The following is an 18,827-nucleotide window of genomic DNA, read 5'->3' as shown; positions in this document are numbered from 1 at the left end:
GGAGACCCCGAGGCAGCACGGCCTGTTGAGCCAGGATCCTGCCTCCGATTGGCCAGACAGGCGGAGGGTCTGCCTGCTCCGCCGTCTCCGAGACGGAAGCCCCGAGTGGAAAGAGCACGTGTTAAAAGCTGGAATCAATGCTCCGCAGTTGTCTTAAGAAATGCTATTTCCAGGAGGTGGTCATGCAATGAAAGCGGGGGAAAGAGTAGATATAACTGAACTTGCTGGGAGGAACCTCCTAAAACATGGGCCGCGTCCAGGGCCTCAGAGATGTCATCTTAGTTGTAGGATTTGGAAGGAGGTTCCTCCTGAATTTTGCTTCAATCAGAACATAGGACATAACCGCGGGACAGACGGACGGAGCTGTGAATGAGAAGGTTAACTTACTGTATTTCAGTAGGAACGAAGGAATACACAGGGAGGGGAATGCTCAGGCGGTCGTTTCTGACACGAGTGTCCTGTTGACAGTAATGGAAAGCCCTTTGTGAAAGGTGGTGTGTGGGTGCTCCCCTGGCCAGTGCCCAGTGCCCAGTGCCCAGTGTCAGCCCAGGATGGTGATCAGCCCTGTGTCTCGGGGGTCACCATGGGGACTTAGCTTCCTGGGTAGGGCCTGCTCCCCGCTGGAGCTTGACTGGAAAATCACCAGGCACGAGCCCAGACCCCTCTGGGCGGCAAATGCAGGTGGAGGCTGGCTCTCCATCTGGACGTGATGGCCCACCAGAGCTTAGCGATGCAGTCAGGGAGCAGGTGTGAGCTCGGCCAGGAGTGCAGCCACCTCCCCAGGCGGCCAGGGTGCGAGGTGCTTCCCCTCCTGTACACTGTCTCCATGTTCACCCGGACTCCCTGCTCCCTGCAGCCTCCCTGTCCAGGCTCCTGGTTTCTGTAAAGGGCAGCTTCTCCTCCAGCGCCCACGCTTATAACCTCGCCCTGGGGACGCCTCGGCTCCTGCTCACCACTGTGTCCATTCAGCTCGGTGCTCCTTCTAGACCAGTGGTTCTCAACCTTCTGGCCCTTTAATACAGTTCCTCATGTTGTGACCCAACCATAAAATTATTTTCGTTGCTACTTCATAACTGTAATGTTGTTACTATTATGAATCGTCATGTAAATATCTGATATGCAGGATGGTCTTAGGTGACCCCTGTGAAAGGGTCGTTCGACCGCCAAAGGGGTCGCGACCCACAGGTTGAGAACCGATGCTCTAAACCATCCATCCCCCCTTCTTCCCTGCTCTCTCTTCTGTGGCTTTCCACCTCTGCTCCCAGGTGAGGCCTGAGCTGCCTCCTCAGCCTCCCAGCTTCCAGCCTCCCTCCTTTCATCTGGCTGGTTCGGGTCTGCAGCAGCGCTGACCCTGACATGCCCCCAAAAAGCTGGGGTGTCTAACACCTTCCGTGGCTCCCGTCACTCACTATGGAACCTCTCCTCAGTTCTCTTCGGCCTGGGTCCCACCTCCTTCCCAAAGTCGTTTCTGACACTTCCCGTGGGTACAGTCACTTTTCTCACTTACCCTCCTGTTCCCCAGCCCACACACATGCCCACGCCGGCCACCTCTGAGCAGCCCGCGCGTCCTTTCCTCCTCCGAGGTCCAGCTGCCTGTCGCCCCTCCGACTTTCTCCTGAGCCCACAGCCTGCCCCCTCCGCCCCCTCCAGCTGGCCCCTCTGCCTTCTCTGACCCTGGGGCCCTTCCCTGGGACTTCGGAAGAAGGTGCCACAACCTCTGCCTTTCCTTGGCGACAGGCGGTGGGAAGGAGGTGACCCTGGGGTGTCCAACCAGAAGACCCCCACCACCATCTTGCTGACCCCCGAGAGGAAGTTCCACAGCTTTGGGTACGCTGCCAGGGACTTCTACCACGACCTGGACCCCAACGAGGCCAAGCAGTGGCTGTACCTGGAGAAGTTCAAGATGAAGCTGCACACGACTGGGGTAAGCGGGCCTCCCCCGGCCCCAGGTCCTCCACATCGGAGAGCCGGGGTCCCTCCGGTCTTGTGGGTGTGGGGACCTTCCAGCCCAGGGACCCTGGGGTTCCTCCCAGGCAGACATTCACGTCCATTGACCTTGATTTTAGAAATGACCTGAGCACCCAATGCGTTCGTGGAACACACAGCACTTTCTGATGGGCACGTGGGTGGGGAGATGTTGAGACTATTTAACGGCTTGTTTGCCTGGGAAACTGACCAATCAGAGTGGATGCTGGGAGGAACGTAGGCCTAGGGCAGTGATGGCGAACCTTTTGAGCTCGGCGTGTCAGCATTTTGAAAAACCCTAACTTAACTCCGGTGCCGTGTCACATATAGAAACTTTTTGATATTTGAAATCATAGTAAAACAAAGACATATTTTTTATATTTATTTTATATATTTAAATGCCATTTAACAAAGAAAAATCAACCAAAAAAATGAGTTCGCGTGTCACGTCTGACACGCGTGTCATAGGTTCGCCATCACTGGCCTAGGGGGCTGGGGACCCAATGATAGGAGGCCCCCTTCAGTTGCTGGATTGCTGGGAGGTTAGGGGATCCTGAAGGAGGGACGTGGGGACGGGGCCTTTGGGGGGATGAGGGCAGTGTAGCCAGTCCGGAAGTAACGAGTGGCCCCTTAACCCTCTGCGTGGGGGAGGGGCAAGCTCAGGAAATCAAGTGCCCAGCAGCTGGCGGCCTGGCTCCCAGGGCAGGGCTGCTCCCGACACCGTCCAGGTCACTGGCGGCCTCCCCCTCAAGCTGCATGGAAAAGGCTGGGCCAGAGGAGAGAACTGTTTCCGTGTAAACACGTTATTCCGTAGAGATTCAGGATGGCGATGGTGTGTAAGGCCGGGACTCTAGGCCAGACAACCTGGGTTTAAGTCCTCCCTTGGCCCCTTCCAGATGCTTCATCCCAGTCCCTGGCCTCTCCGTGCCTTGCTTTACCTTACCCGTGCAATGGACACACTGACAGTGCCTTCGCCATGGGGGTTTTGTAAGGAGAAGAGGAATCAGAACACACAGCTCTAGAGCCGTGTGGTACTTCTAAGTCCTAGTCAGTTGCTAGCTCCTCTGATTGCTTTCATTCGTCGCTGTTACGTGTTTGCAGATGACAGAACAGGTACTAATGGGAAACCCAGCCCCCAGCACCCTACTTCCCAGGGCTCAGTGCCCATGGGGTGATGGTCTCTCTACGAAGCAGACAGGCTCCTGCTAGAAACGCAGCCTCCCTTTTCAGCTGAGGGGATTCAGTGCTTGCGCTTCAGCTTGCGCAGGTGGACACACAGGAAGTTTTAAAATTCTGAGCCTGTGGCTTCTAGGTGCTCGGCCACGTTTCTGAGACGGGGAGCCGCCGCCCAAAAGCTGGGGTGTCTTTCTGAGCATCCGGGGAGGGAAGTGGCTGGCGGGGAGGAGGGGCTTGTGCAGATGGGTCCAGATGACTGACAGGCTTCACGAGGCGGGTTTAGCGGCTGGATGCCCCCTCACACTCCAGAGGCAACGCCTAATTGCCCAGCGGGATCGATCCGGAGGCCCCGTTGACTCCCCAGCAGTAATGAGCCTGGTGGTTCCGGCTGCTCAGGGGCTCTCTCTGCCCACCCCCACTCTGGGGGACGTTTCTCCTCATTGTTGAATGACCCCAGTCCATACAGCATCCGCAGAGCATCCTCCACCCGAGGACTGCACTCACACCTGCTCCGTTCCTGGCGGGGAAGCGAGGCGCGATGCTGGGCTCCCAGTGGATCAGGCTGCAGAGCCTTAAAATAGGAGCTCTTCTATTTTGGGGACTGGTTGGCAGCTCACTGGAGAACATACGCTTCATGTCTGTTCAGCATCGGGCATGTCAGTGAGTTGGCATGATTATGTAGGCCTCCGTGCAGGCTCTGAGGGTGACCATGTGTGTCCCAAGTGCAAATAACATGTAAATTGCACCAGCGGTGCCTGCTGCCTTTCTCTCTTCCTGGGCTGTGGCTGCCCTGAAACCTCGCTCCCAGCGGATCCGGGAGGGAGGGGGGAGGGAGAAGCGGAGGTGGTGCTGAGGGGAGCAGCCAGGGCCTCCTGCACAGTGCAAGGACATTGCTCCAGGCCTGTTTTGGGGAACTCGCATCCTGGGCTGCCTCTCACACATTGGGAAACACAAATATGGCCCCCAGCCGCGTTCCCCCCCCCCCCCCCCCCCGCAGCTGCAGGCAGCTGTCCAGAAGCTGGAAGGCCATTTCTCCTTGTCTTCTTACTGTCTCCTTCCTCTCCCTGACAGGACCTCACCTTGGATACAGACCTGACAGCAGCCAACGGCAAGAAGATCAAAGCCCTAGAAATCTTTGCTTATGCCCTGCAGTACTTTAAGGAGCAGGCGCTGAAGGTAGGACACGGTGGAGGTGCCTGTGGTGGGGGTGGGGGTGGGTGCACCCGCCACCGAGGTTGTGCCTGGAGGGAGAGAGCAGGATGCGCCCTCCTAACTGCAGGGGGGACTGGAAAATGGCACAGCCACTGGGAAAACGGTGTGGCCCCTTGAACCAGGAGGTCGAGGTTCGATTCCCGGTCTGGCACATGCCTGGTTTTTGGGCTTGATCCCCCGTAGGAGACATCATTGATGTTTCTGTCTCTCCCTCTCCCTTCTTCCCTCTGAAATCAATAAACATATATTTTTAAAAAAGAAATTCCATGAAGAAATCTGCTCAAGGAGATTTACAGGAGCGAGGCCTTCACAAGGGGCAGCCTGGCATTTGAGGGGCGGGTGGACGTGCATGGTGGTCTCATTCATGAAGGAAGTGAGCGCAAGTGCAGGACAAGGGAGACGTTTGGTTAATGTCAGGATCCTTCCCCTCGCAGCTGTCCTCCAGTGGCTGGTGGCGGTGGATCTAAGCAACTTCCCCTGCAGTCAGGGAAGCCATCATTCAGGTCCAACTCTTCCTGCTCAGAGTCTAAAATGGTCTGGGTGGTGGTAGGTGTGCTCAGAATCCTTCCCAACACTCACACGCTCACCTGCTTTAACGCCCAGGGCAGACCCGCAAGGAAATAACACATGATTAAAAAACAACAACAGAAAAACAGAAACAAAACCCCCAAATCGGCTATTTCATGGTGGCCCAAAGCGGGGAAAAAGAAAAAAGCTTGCTGAATACACTTAACACTGCCGAACTGTACACTTAAAAATAATAAATTTTGTCATATGTATTTTGTCACAATTAAAAATGAAAAACAAGAAGCTTACAGATCATAGAGGAAGTTAGTTCAGTGAGAGGATGGGTCAGTCCCCAGATAACCATTTGAAACAATAGGGAAAGTGTGACATCCACCAGGAAAAACAAAAATCACCAGCCAGTTCCTCTGAGCCACGTCCACGATGCTGACTCTGGTGCAGAAATGCCCTGGTGTGCGTTTCGCTTTGAGTTCAGGTCTGTCTGGTGACCGTGGCTACAGGAGGGGAGGGGAAGGAAGGAAGCAGCATTTATCAGAGGTCTTTTCTGTGCCAGACGTCCCACGTGTGTTCTCATTTAATTTTGCCGCTTATGCCGGGGGTTAGTTTTATTCTCCCCATTTTACAGATGGAAATACTGAGTCAGCACTATGTTATTTTGTCTACGTGGGCCCAGTGGAAACCTCTGAGGCTTCTGCCCATCCCCTTTACCCACATGGTGTAACCTTGACCCAGAGCTAAGGACAGCATGGTTCTCACTTAGGCCATTTACATCCTTCCTGTCCCACCAGGAAAATCCCCTCAGGTGCTGGGCTGGAGGGGAGGAAGATGACAGTGACGACTCTGACAGTTGCCACCAGACACTGTTCTAGATGCGAGACCACGTGTCGCAATTTAGTGAAGACATTGGCCTTTAGAGTCAAGATAGACCTGGGGCTGAGTCCAGATTTTGGCTCTGCCCCCTTCTAGCCGTGTAGTCATCAGAAAGACAGCATATCGAGCCTGAGTTTGCCACCTGCAGGAAAGGGGCACAGTTATAATCTCTCCCTAACAGCATTCTTGGGGGCATTACTGCAGATGAGGTATAACAGTGTTGATGCAGGGTAAACTCTCAGTAAATGTAACCACGTCCGCCTGACCTGCCGCCCTTTCCTTGGCTGTAGGAGCTGAGCGACCAGGCGGGTTCGGAGTTCGAGAACTCTGATGTCAGATGGGTCATCACGGTGCCTGCCATCTGGAAGCAGCCTGCCAAGCAGTTCATGAGGCAAGCTGCCTACCAGGTGAGCACGGGGCGGGAGCGGACGGGGCCCAGGTGCCCATGGTGGTGACCATCACCCCCTCGGGTGTCCAGCATGCGTAGGCCTCCTTGGGAGGCAGCCAGCAGGGGGACGAGGAGCCTTCCCGTTCCTCAGCTGCCTCCCAGGGGAGGAACGGGCTCAGACTGGCAGGGGAGGGGCGTTGTGCATTTCCAGGTCCTGTTGCCACGGTGGGGTCCCTGGGCTAAGATTTCAAACTGGGGCTCGGAGGCACATCACTTACTTGAGCCTTTCAAGTACAAGGCTTGGAAAGCAAGGAGATTTGGATGAGAAAGGAGTAAAGACAAGGCCCATGGTATGAACTGGGCACCCTCTTGGTGCCGGAGCAGAAAGCTGTGCAGGTGCAACCAGGAGATACAGGTCCATTTCCCTCTGCCCGCCTCACCTGTGAACTCACAGGAGCACGCATGGTCGCCCCAGAGGGGTGAGGGCTGTCGCACCTGCCCAGTGGCAGACACCTGGATGAGGGCAGGGCATGGCTAAGGAGCATGCCAGTCAACACAGCGCCATGGAGATGGCATTCCAGGGCCGATGGCCAGCCCATTCCTCCGGGGCGCCTGGCCCCCTCCCCACGCCGCCCCCCCCCCCTTCCGCTGGTGCCTCAAACTCTCCCAGCCTCCAGCCCTCACGCAGTTGCTGACAACTGTGCCAGGACAGAGCTTCCATGAGAGCCTGATGTCCTGGCAAGAAAGGCTGGTCCTGCCTATCTGTGTCCTAATCTGAGGGCACAGCTGGCCCCTGCGTGTTTACTGCCTCCCCTGGGCCATGAAAGCCACCCTGGGGCTCGGCCAACTCTGTGCCCTGGACGTCAGTCTCCACAGGCATCCGCCCGAGCCGGGCGGGGAATGCCGCCCGGGATATAGGTGTCCTTGCCCTCCGCCAGGGGACTTACCTCCGACGCTGAGTTTGTGGCCACAGGGATGAACCTTTCCTGTCTGACACCCACCGCATCCGCCCTGAGCGCAGCAGGGTAGTAAAGTGGGCACCCCCTACCCGCCCCCCCCCCCCCCCCCGGCGTCATGGACTGTACTTCACACTCAGGGCTTTACTCCAGGCGGCAGGTAGAGTCAGGCCAGTGCCCCTCCCCCCCTCCCCCCATCCCGCCCCAGACTGCCTCTCTCCTTCCTCTGCTCAGCGTGAGAATCTGGCCCAGCCTATGTATCTGCCAAAAATAGACTTGTTTTCATAGGGATGAAGGAAGAGGGTGGAAGTTCCAAAAAGAGGCAATCCTTTAAAAAGAGAGAGGCCCAGGCGCACCTCAGCTGCCACAGAAGCCCGGGCAGCCTGGGCTGTTCCGTGGACGTGGACGTGGCCTTGGGGCCGTGTCCAAAGACAGGCCCCCGGGAACGGCTGTCTAAGGCGACACGGCCCCGTGTCTGGTCTGAGTGTTCCCAGGACGGACACTCAAGCTTCATGGTTTTGACCCCCATTTCCAGCCCACAGGATGCCTCCAGCAACAAACGTGTGACCCAGAAAAAGGTCAGCTCTTATTTTTAGCCTGAAAACGAAAGGGGCGCAGTGACCAGCAGATGTGTCAGGGCTGTTAGAGCTGGTTCGGGGGCGGGGGAGGTGGGGGCCTCCTCCAAGGACAGCATCTCTGAAAGATGGGGTGGGGGCTGGAGGCAGCGAGGGGGAGGGGAGAGGGGAGAGGCCCTGGGGCAGCTGAGGAGGAAGGAAATGGGGGGTGGGGTGGGGGGTGGCATCCCCTGGGGTTTGGCACAATCAACATGGCACCTCAGAGAGTAGAAGGTCACCCGTCCCAAGCAGATGCAACCGGCATCCTTGGACGCAGGGAATTCGCTTTCTGAAGCCGGAGACCCTCTGCAAACAGGCCCATCTCAGTACCGGGGAGCTTGTTTGGTGCCGCGATTGCGCAGTGTTTTTTTAAATCCTCACCAAAGGATATGTTTTGTTTTGTTTTGTTTTTTAAATTGATTTTTTTAGAGGAGAGGAAGGAAGAGAGAGAGAGAAAAAAGACAACAGCAACACACTGATGTGAGAAACTTTGATCAGTTGCCTCCCATACACGACCCAACAGGGGATTGAACCCACAACCTAGGCATGTGCCCTGCCTGGAAATGGAGCCTGCAACCTTTTGGTGTTTGGGGTGAGGCTGTAACCAACCGAGCCACCTGGCCAGGGCCGTGCAGCTTAAGTTTTGACCCTTTGAAATTCTGATTTGATACTTGTGTCCAGTTTACAGTCACTGAGTGGATGTGAAGATGCCAGGGGCTGTTCAGTCCCTGCTCACTCAGTCATTGACTCATCAGACAAACCTGTGCCGGGAGTGATCTGTGTGCCAGGGCTGGGCGAGGCCCTGGATTCATACATGTGCCCTGTGCGCCGGAGCCCGGCCCTGCTCTCAGGTAGCTTGCGGCCCAGTGGTGCACGGAAGCCTCACACTTCTGGGGGGCAGAGGGCGTGCAGGGGTGCAGCTGCCTTGCTGACTTCTCTGCGGTCTCTCCAGCCTGAGTCCCAGTGACAGTGTGGAAATGAAGCTTGCTAACCTGTGGCCAAAATGAGCATCTCTCCAGCTCTCCCTCCTCACTGCGCCCCATTTAGGCTATGGAATAAGAAAGATATGTACTGTGATGGTTAACTTTGTGTGTAAACTTGACTGAGCCAAGGGGTATGCAGATATTTGTTCAAAAATCATTCTGAGCGTTGCTGTGAGGGTATTTTGGGGTGAGATTAACCTGTAAATCAATAGCCCAAATAAAGCAGATTGCCCTCCCTAAGGGGGGTGGGCCTCACCCAATCAGTGGAAGGCATGAGTAGAACCTACCTAGAACAAGAGGGAATTCCTCCCGCCTGCGGCCTTCAAACGGGGACATTGGGTTTGGGGTTTTGAGGTGTTTTGGGGTTTTTTTTGCCTTTGGACTTGAACTGAAACATCTCTTCCTGGGTCTTGAACCTGCCAGCTAGGGAACTAGACCGTGGTGGGCTCTCCCGGTCCTCCAGCTTGCTGCCTGCAGACCTCGGGACTTGTCAGTCTCCATAATCATGTGAGCCACTCATTGTCATAAACCTCTTTCTACACATCCATACATTGGATTCTCTGGAGAATGCCAATACAGAAGCTGAGCAAAAAGCACTTCTTGGCCCAGCCAGCTTCTGAGATGCAAGAGTGCCCATCAGCCCTCCCACCTGCAGTGCTGCCCCTTAGCCCATCACCCTGCTTGCAGGTGAAATCGGAGCCCCTCCTCCCAGGCCTGCTCTGCAGAGGCCTGGCTGCAGAGCAGGGGACGAGGCCCAGGGCAGCATCTCCCACTTTATTTCATCAGTGAACCTCCAGCATATCTGCTAGTGTCAAGCGCTCGTTGAAAAAGTAGGTTAACCTCTGTCTTTTATGAAGGCCGGGGCACCTTTAGACCCTTGAAGAGCATTCAGTGAAGGAGGGTGCTGCCCTGGCTGGGTGCTCAGCTGGGCGGGTGTCATCCCGTACACCAAACGTTGCGGGTTTGACTCCTGGTCAGGGCACGTACCTACGCTGTGAGTTCGATCTCTAGTTGGGGAATGTTTGGGAGGCAGCTGATTGATGTTTCTCATATTGCTGTTTCTCTTTCTCTCTCCCTTTCTCCTTCTCTAAAATCAATAAAAAAAAATATGTCTTCAGGGGAGGATTAAAAATTTTTAAAAAAGAACAGCTGGTCTCTCCTCTGAGGCCCAAGAGACCTGGAATGGGAGGTAGTTCCACTGTGTCCTGAGAGTTGCACGGACAGGAAACAGTTTCTCTCTAGAGGCATTTTGCCTAAAATGTGTCACTCTAGGAGGTTCCAGAGCCTGTTAAATAAATGCTTCCCTACAGATGATTTCATCATCTAGCACAGAGTTGCAGCTTACATTTGCCTCCCTTTCTGAACAAATGGCAGTGACAAATAGCCACATCAGGAAAAACACACAAAAAGAACCACCCCATGACGCCCAGGACGGTGCAGCTGGGCCCGTGCAACTTGACGCCCGGCCAGCGGCGCGCTTGCTGGCCGTCTGGCCATTTTTCTCAGCTGTAAACACACCGTCCCCGGCGGATTTTTCCAGCTGACGGAGGGCCAGGGCGGGGGAGCCCTGGAGTCAGCGTGGACGCCCACGCCCTGGCCTCCCTGGAGTCACCACCTGCTGCTCCTCCCCCTGGGAGCAGGGGACCATGAAGCAGCACTCCAAGGAGCCGCTCGGATGGTGCTCCTGCCGCCCAGATTCGTGGAGGAGACAAACGGGGCCGCATGCTCTTTGTTGAGGCAGTCTGTTTGTAGAGTCCTTGGTCACGCAGGCAGAATACTTGTCTCATTCGGGCTTGCGGAGATGAGCGCCAGGAAACTGCAGAACTTGATTCTGGCCGGAGGGATGCGCGACTCATTCATGTAGCAGCTACCCTCTGAGCCCTTCCTGTGTGCGGTGGGGCAAGGGGACTTAGCTGCCGCCCTTGGAGGACATACCCTCTTGCAGGAGAGGCCGGACATGCACAGCGGCCATGAGATCCCGGCTCTGGAGGCAGGATTAGCAAAGGCAGAGCGAGTGCTCTTCTGCTTCGGGTGACCCTGGCCTGGTCCCAGGCAAATAGACCCCCAGGTCTCCGGACTGCGGCCGGGCTGGAGGGCCTCTGCTGAGAAGACTGCACGTGTTTATGCAGAAACAAAGCTCACACTTCGGGCCCCAGACCCTCCCGCCCAGAGAGAGAGACGGCTGGGTTTTGAGCCTGGCAGATCCCCTGTTTCCTCTTTTTCCTGGAGTCCACGGCAGCCCCTGGGACCCCTCCTGGGAGGTAGAATCTGCCCGCACCAGCTGCTTCCTCTTGCCTGTCCCTCAGCTTTCCACTGGCCACCGTGGGAGCAGCTGCTGGGGGTGCAGCCCCCCATTGCCACTGGGAGCGCGAGGTGGAGCATGGCGGCTGGTTGGAACGAAGGAGTGTGTCACTCTGTCCTGGTCTCTCAGGCACCGCCTGGCCCTCTCTCATCTGGGGTTTTCCCGCTGCTGGGAGGCCTTCGGGATTGGCAAAGTGGAGATGCCCAGGCACCTGCCGCTGATGGTATCTCAAGAGGACAGAATTAATGGGTTGGTTTGGGGTACGGTACAGGCAAGTATAGGCAGTGTGTCATCAGGTGCTGTCCTGGGGTAAATGGGTAGAGGCTGTACCTTTAAGCCAGTTGAGGGGAGCATTAGAGGCACCAGGGAGTTTGGTTCAAGTCCTCCGGAAGGCCTGGGCCCCACCCCAGCAGCTGGAGTCACTCAGACCAGAAGAGCAGAGAACCCAGGAAAGAGCTGGTCTGCAAGGCGCGAGATCTGGGCCGGGGCGGCTCGGCCACTTACAGGTCGGGTACCTTGGAGCTGAAGAGGCTGAGGCCCACCTCCCAGGAACCCGGGACAGGCCACCCTGCTTCTCCGAGCCCTGGTTTCTCCCGTACAGAGTGGAGGAGTGGGATGGCATCCTGAGGTCCTTTCCGTTCTTCCCTTATAACCCGGCCTCCCAACCCGCCCAGTTATTGCACCTGCTAAACCCCTGCCGCCGGCGACTGTGAGCGACTCCTCCTGGTGAGAGGCCATGGTGCCCGTGTGACGCCAGGCAGACCTTCCTCCCGCACGCCCCCCCCCCCCCCCCCCCCGGCCTCCAGATCGAGGCCTTATGAGCTGGGTGTGGAACTGGGGCCTTTCACCAAGTGGGTGCGGCATCTGAGGTTCCCTAGGAAACGGGACCAAAGACAACAAACATAGAAGGCAGGAAACCCCCAGGCCAGAACAGCTTCAACGGACAAGCGAGACCTGGTGCTCAAGTTCAAGGTCACGAGAGGCGGGCCGGGACCTGTTAGGGGACACGCCAGGCCTCTTTCCCTGCTCCCCTCAGAAGGGCGGTCCCAGAGCCTCCCGGAGGCACCTGCCTGGAACAAGCCAGATGTCACAGAGCAGAGCATTTCTGCTGTGAAAGGGATAGTGGCTTTGAATGAGGGCGCGGCACCTGCCTCCCCACCCACCCTCCAGAAGGGGGCGCTGTGCGGGATTCCAGGAGGGGCTTTCTCCCGGAGCCCTGGAGCCCTCCTGTCCGACTCCCATCCAGCAAAATCCCATGTTGCCTAGCGAGGTCCGGCGATGGGCCATTTGTTTCCTGGGCCACCAGAGATCGGGGCTTGCTCTGACTCGATCAGACTGTTTGGCCTGTTACAGCCCAAACCAGACCACGCGCCGTCCCCCCTGTAACAGTTTCCAAAGTTCTGGGGACTTCCCCCCATGCGTCTCAGTTCTGGGCTACTTAAGCTCCAGATGCCAGAGGCTCCAGGGCCAGAGGGTCTGGCGTTTCCCAGGGATGCCGGTACATTTCCTTAGGCCACTGTGGTGTTCGGGGACCCCGCTCAGGGCCCAGCACCTGATCACCCCCAATCTTAAGCTCTGCAGAGGCCTATGGGGGGAATTCCTCAAACCAGCAGGGCCCGAGTGTCCCTTCCTGGGGTTGTCAGCCCCAGGTGGGGGTGTCCTGGGAGCAGCCCCCCAGGGAGCCCCGGTCCCAGCCTCTGCTTCTGTCTTCCAGGCGGGCCTGGCCTCCCCCGAGAACGCGGAGCAGCTCATCATCGCCCTGGAGCCCGAGGCCGCCTCCATCTACTGCCGGAAGCTGCGGCTGCACCAGATGATCGAGCTGAGCAGCAAGGCCGCGGTCAATGGGTACAGCTCCAGAGACACAGTAGGAGCTGGGTTTGCACAGGGTACCTCTGCTCTCTCTCTCCCCCTCCCTGCTCTCCCCTCCCGCCTGCATGTCTCTGGGCCGCTACTGTGTACATGCACTCGGTGCTGTAATGAAGAATCAAGATGCCGCCAGAGAGGTTGGCGTTAAGCACCCTGTGCTCAGCCCCCTCCCGCCCCCTGGCCCCTCCCAGGGGCCTCGGCACACCTGGCAGTGGGTACCCAGGTTCATCACCCACCCACGTGCCTTCGGAGGGGGGAGGGCGCTGCTCTCCAGAAACTCGAGGGGTCCCTGAGAGCAGTCCTGGCCTTGCATTTTACTAAGCTCTTAATCTTTCTGGTCTGTTAACTGATTCTCAATCTAATCCCATTTGCCTGTTATTAATTCTTCCATTAAGACTGTTGACTTATTGCTGACTCACTCATTGGAGCTGCTTCGTGTGTGATGAGCTCATTATGTGTCTTGGCCATAAACCTGGCGAGACTTTAAACTGCAGACGGAAAGGACTGACGCTTCCTGACCCGCGGGTGTCCACTTGGCTGTGGAAGAGTCACCCGCCCAGGGACACTCGGGAGCTTCGGGGGGACCCTAAGGAGCCTTTTCTCTTTCGTGTTTTCCTGGTGCAAGTCGGCCCCTCTCTTGGTCCCCAGAACTGTTTTCCTGGGTGTCCGTCCAGCGCTCTGTGGGTCTGATCAGGGCCACAGCGTTCGCAGACACCTTAGGTCAGGGTCAAAGCCACCTCTGTGAGTGAGTTTGGAAGCTAATCAGCGTGTTGGGGCGCACAGCTCTGAGCTCTGTCCCCGGGGGAGGGCCCTGAGGGCACAAACCCGCCCATCACCCCCCTGGAAGGCCAGGCCCAGGAGAAGAGGGGTGGCGTTAGCCAGGGCTGCCACAGGCTGCTCCCCTAGAGCCCTCGTCCCAAGTTTTCCGTGGTCCCCACCCCGAGGCCCAGCCGAGGCCATCTCCATAGGCCGCTCCCGTTCCTCTTCGCGGGGCAGCTGCACCAGGGCCCACGCCCTGCACTTTCACCCAGGACCGGGGAATCTGTGAGCCTCAGCACAAAGTTCACTTGTCCCCGAGCTGCTGCCCCTGCCCGCCAGGCCCCGATGTGGGCACCTTGGATCTGAGTCACCCAGAATGTGGGGAGCAGGCTGCCCTTTAAATCCAGGGCTTGACCTGCCCTTGTGTAGCATGCTGGGCTCCAGCACAGGCCGAGGGCAGCCTTGCTGCGGACCAGGTCAGCTGCCTGTTTAAAACACACGGAATGACAAGCTTATGTAAATCTCCACCTTCATTGTTTTCATGGAAAAGACCAGGAGCGACTGGGCTTCTCCTCTCACTTGCTGGTTCTCCCTTAGCTGTTCATAAAAAGAAATCCAGGAGAATTAGCTAATTCTAGCGCCGCTCTTCCCACCATATCCCCTAACCTGAGGGGAAAGCTGTTTGGAATGCTTTTCCTGGGAGCTCAGCCTGGCTTCCTTTCCTCGCAAGCGTCCCGTCTCCCCCCTGGCCCGTCCCGTGTCCTGTGCCTGTGGACTTGGCTGTGGTCCCATGTGGTCAGAGGGTCTGTAGGGTTTTTAAATCCCCAAGTGGTTGGCCAGCGCCCCTCCGAGGGGCAGGAGGCAGGGCTCTGTCTCAGCCTCGGGCTGCAGTTGGGACCTCTCTCCCAGGAGGACGGTGCTGTCGGAGGCCTGGCAGAGCACTTAGCAGGAGTACCGGGAGGTCAGGGTGCCTGAGACACTTCCCCCGGCCGCCCCTGCTGGGGGCTCCTTCAGATGGAGCCAGAGGACCCCGTGGGGGAGAACGGAGCCAGCACTCTGCCCCCTGCACTGCGGGTTTGCTGAGGGTATTTTATTTTACACCAGGAGGATTTAATGAGCACCGTAAAGGGCACATTTTTCACAAAATGGGCTTAATTTGCCTGAAAAATAGGATAAATTTTTTGAGAGCTCAGAACATGTCTCATTAGCTTCACTTGGCTGTTTTTTATGAATGCCATTTCATTAGTCATCCAGGTTGTTTTAGGAAACCAAATGCCCACTACAAGATCTGCAATAGAAATTCATCTGGAGCCGGTGCTGGGAACAGGAGAGAGGCCTGCGTGTGGGGGTCCCTCCTAGGCCTACAGGAACTCCTTTTATTTATTAAATATTTTTTATTGCCCTGCCGGTTTGGCTCAGTGGATAGAGTGTCGGCCCCAGGACTGAAGGGTCTCGGGTTCGATTTCAGTCAAGGGCTTTTACCTCCGTTGCAGGTTCGATCCCTGGCCCTGGTCGGGGCTGTGCGGGAGTCAGCCAGCCAATGTGTCTCTCTCACATTGATGTTTCTCTTTCTCTCTGTCTCTCCTGCTTCCTTCCACTTTCTCTAAAAATCAATGGAAAAATATCCTTGGGTGAGAACAAAAAAAAAGATTTTTTTTTATTGCTTTTTAGCAGCGGTTCTCAACCTGTGGGTCGCGACCCCTTTGGGGGTCGAACGACCCTTTCACAGGGGTCGCCTAAGACCATCGGAAAACACATATATAATGACATATTGTTTTTGTGATTAATTATGATTTATTTATGCTTTAATTATGTTCAATTTGTAACAATGAAATTGGGGGTCACCACTACATGAGGAACTGTATAAAGGGTCGCGGCATTAGGCAGGTTGAGAACCACTGCTTTTTAGAGAGATAGGAAGGGAGAGAACCACTGATGTGAGTGTGAAACATCCTTTGGCTGCCTCCTGCATGTGCCCCCTAGTGGGGATTGAGCTCTCAACCTGGGCATGTGCCCCCTAGTGGGGATTGAGCTCTCAACCTGGGCATGTGCCCTAACCAGGAATTGGACCAGGAATCGAACCAGCAACTTTTCTGTGCACCTGACGACGCCCAACCACTGAGCCACACCAGCCTGCAGGGACTCTTTCACCGGGACAGCCTCTCCACCATAAGGCAGGGCCCGAGGAACTCGGAGCTGGCCCAGTGCTTGCCATCCCAACCCCCAGAGATGTTGTTTTGCAAACACTGCTCCTTGCTGAGAGGCTAGAGGGCCAAGGGTCCTCTGTTGGATAAACAGCTGCAGACAGGTACAAAGTCTGCAACACCCGCCCAGGGACTAAAGAATTCACAGCAGCAGAGCTGTGGGCAGAGCCTTGATCTGTAAAATAGGTGGTCGCTCTCCATGGCGTGTGGTAGTGATGGTTTGGTGGGCACCGGGTCTCAGACTTGGTGCTCACCTTCATTGTCACCTACTGTGGAGCAGGTGTCACACTGGCTGCTTAGGACAAATCAGAGAGCCAGTCCCTGCTCTGCCTGTGAGGAACTGAGGCCACGCATTATTATACCCATTTTATGGATGAGGAAACCGAGGCCAGGGGTGGGGGGTTGAGTTGCCAAATTCCCACCGTGGCCGTGCCCGGCTGCCTCCCAGGTACCCTCTCACAGCACCTTTCCTGGTTCTTCACATTTGTAGTCTGCTTTTTCAGACTTCACTGTAACCTGTGACATCTCAGAGGCATGAGGGTCCCTGGATGGAGCGTTAATTTGGGGCTGCAAGGCAGTGTGGGAACTGGTCTCCTAACCTCCCTGACCTGGTTTCCTCACCTTAACGCAGGGCCATGATTTATGCCCTGTCCACCTCACAGCGCTGTGGGGAGGCCAGTGGGAGGCCAAATCCCCACGCATGGTGTCACTCCAGGTTGTCCTGCAGGGCTAGGGAACCGGTGCCTGGCTTTGCCAGTTTCAGATGCGCCACCTTGTGGTCGATGCGCCACCTTGTGGTCAAAGAGGGTATTGGCTTCAACAAGGTCAGGAAATGGCTCCTATACAATTGATCCAGGATCCAGACTCGCGTCCAGTTTATCCAGGATCCTGATCAGCACCCCACTCTCCTTGTATCAGGATTCCTTGGTGTGAAATTGTTTAACCAAGTGCACTGACGGCTGCTTGGCAGACAGCTGCCTCCCGGGTACAGCAAAGCCAGGAAATTGGTCCGTTTTATTCACCCATCCCCCCGAAAGTCACTGGAGGATGGGCTCATCCTGGTGAGCTTTCCAGCAGCGCCCAGGCTGAGTCTGCCACACCGATGGGGCGGTGAAGGCCGGGGCGATAGCTGCTCGTCCTGGGAGAACTATTTTGGAATTCCCCGGGTGGCATTCCTGTAATTGTTTGGTCACGGTTCACTGAGTGTTGTGTCCCTAACCTGCTCACGCTGCTGCCTCCACTGACTGCAGATGACGGCCGCTCTGTCGTGCTTTCTCACCCGCCATCATTTTCTTTCTGTCGGCCACTAGCTAAGGAGCACGTACGGCGCAATCGGCAGAGCCGGACCTTTTTGGTGGAGAATGTCATAGGCGAGATCTGGTCCGAGCTGGAGGAAGGTAGCGTCCTTGAATGTCCCTTGCCTTTGCTGGATTGTGTGTATATATGTGTGTGTGTGTGTGTGTGTGTGTGTGTGTGTGTGCTGCTGCGGGCAAAATTGCATTCCTACTTGTCCCTTTTGCACTTTTGGAGAATGTTCAAAATCACTCGGTTTTAAAGACTACTCCCCCAGGGAGAGCTCTTTGTGGAGCTGTGATTTTGCATGTGGTAAAGCCATCCAGACTCTTCAGAGGAGAGGTAGGGACTGGGACTCACTGGTTCCAGGACAAGTCTTCAGTTAAACAGCCGGCCACTTGCTGGCGCTATTCACTGGGCAGGAAACTGTCCGCCGGGTCGTGCCAGACACGCAGCAGCGTGTGGCACGAATGCTGTAGTTTTAGAGATCCACGCGTCTGGGCTCTGGATCGTCCATGCTAACCGTCGCTCCTAGCAGACATCATTGCCTTCTCTTTAGTCACGAATAACCCACTGCACAACTAATTAGCAAACCCATTGCACTAATGAGAAGGGTGGGGTACTCCGTCATCGCCCGCCAGCCCGTTTCAGGGCGGGTTGGCAAGCGGTCTATGTGAAGGGTGGCTGGTGTGTTTTTCTTTTGCCAGGTGACAAGTATGTGGTTGTGGACAGTGGCGGTGGCACCGTAGACCTGACCGTCCATCAGATACGGTTGCCAGAGGGACACCTCAAGGAACTGTATAAAGCCACAGGTGAGCGCTGCACGGCGACGTTCTCCTACCTGAGCCGGGCCACTCCTTTCCGACTTCTCTCAGCCTGTCATTGTCTCGGTGCCGCCAGCACGTGGGACAGTCGGCAGGAGAAGTCACTGGGGCTTTTTTTTTTTTTAAGATAAGTTTTCGTAATTTCTTTCTTTAAAAAAATATATTTTTAAATTGATTTTAGAGAGAAAGGAGAGGGGGAGAGAGATAGAAACATCAATGATGAGAGAGAATCATTGACCAGCTGCCTCCTGCATGCCCCACACTGGGGATCAAGCCTGCAACCTGGGCATGTGCCCTGACCGGGAATCGAACCGTAACCTCCTAGTTCAGAGGTCGATGCTCAACCACTGAGCCACGCCGGCCGGGCGGCTCTGCGGCTTATTGAACATTGGACAGCAAAGCACAGTTCCATGTCCTTTAAAACACAAACTTCCACCCCAGGGGTTTTGGCATCCAGGGAGCCCGTCTCAGATCCTGGCCGAGAAAGTGGCTCCTGGAAGTTATGGAAGGATGTGACAGAAGCCCGAAGACACGTGTGGCTCGGGGCCATGGCTAAGCCTTCTGGGAGGGCCCCACACCCCTGGTCAGGGAGGTGGTGATGAGGAGTGAGTAGACCCAGGGGCTAAGCGAGGCCTGCCTGATCCCGATCCTGTCCTGGGTGTCTGTGGGGGAGGAGGGGACTGCAATACTCCCAGTGCCTTAAATGCATTGCTTTTATTTAAAGTGTAACTGACTGTAAACAGGTTATTGCCGAGTGGTGTCTAGAGGAAAGCTTCTCCATGAGGAGTGAGAAGAACCCCAGTGAGGGCCCAGCTGTGCTCCATTGTGTGTTTGGGAGAAGAGCAGGGTGGCCTCAGAGTCGGGGCCCCGTTCTCCGCGTTTCTCACACG

General features: G+C 56.2%; 1 protein-coding gene across 1 annotated transcript in view; it reads left to right on the top strand.

The window, feature by feature from the left end:
* HSPA12A (heat shock protein family A (Hsp70) member 12A) overlaps positions 1-18,827 on the top strand; it is a gene marked incomplete at its 5' end in the record, with an annotated part of 51,313 nt that overhangs the window by 26,857 nt on the left and 5,629 nt on the right. Inside the window, 6 exons of the mRNA XM_081105383.1 lie at positions 1,738-1,924; positions 4,213-4,317; positions 6,039-6,155; positions 12,706-12,877; positions 17,131-17,217; positions 17,821-17,925. Coding sequence (XP_080961509.1) covers positions 1,738-1,924; positions 4,213-4,317; positions 6,039-6,155; positions 12,706-12,877; positions 17,131-17,217; positions 17,821-17,925 — 773 coding nt within the window. The remainder of the gene's footprint in view (positions 1-1,737; positions 1,925-4,212; positions 4,318-6,038; positions 6,156-12,705; positions 12,878-17,130; positions 17,218-17,820; positions 17,926-18,827) is intronic.

This window comes from Myotis nattereri (genome assembly GCF_964212035.1).
Source record: "Myotis nattereri genome assembly, chromosome: 13".
In the NCBI taxonomy this organism is placed as follows: Eukaryota; Metazoa; Chordata; class Mammalia; order Chiroptera; family Vespertilionidae; genus Myotis; species Myotis nattereri.
Note: the sequence above shows the minus strand (reverse complement) of the source record. Positions and strands in the feature narration are given on the sequence as shown.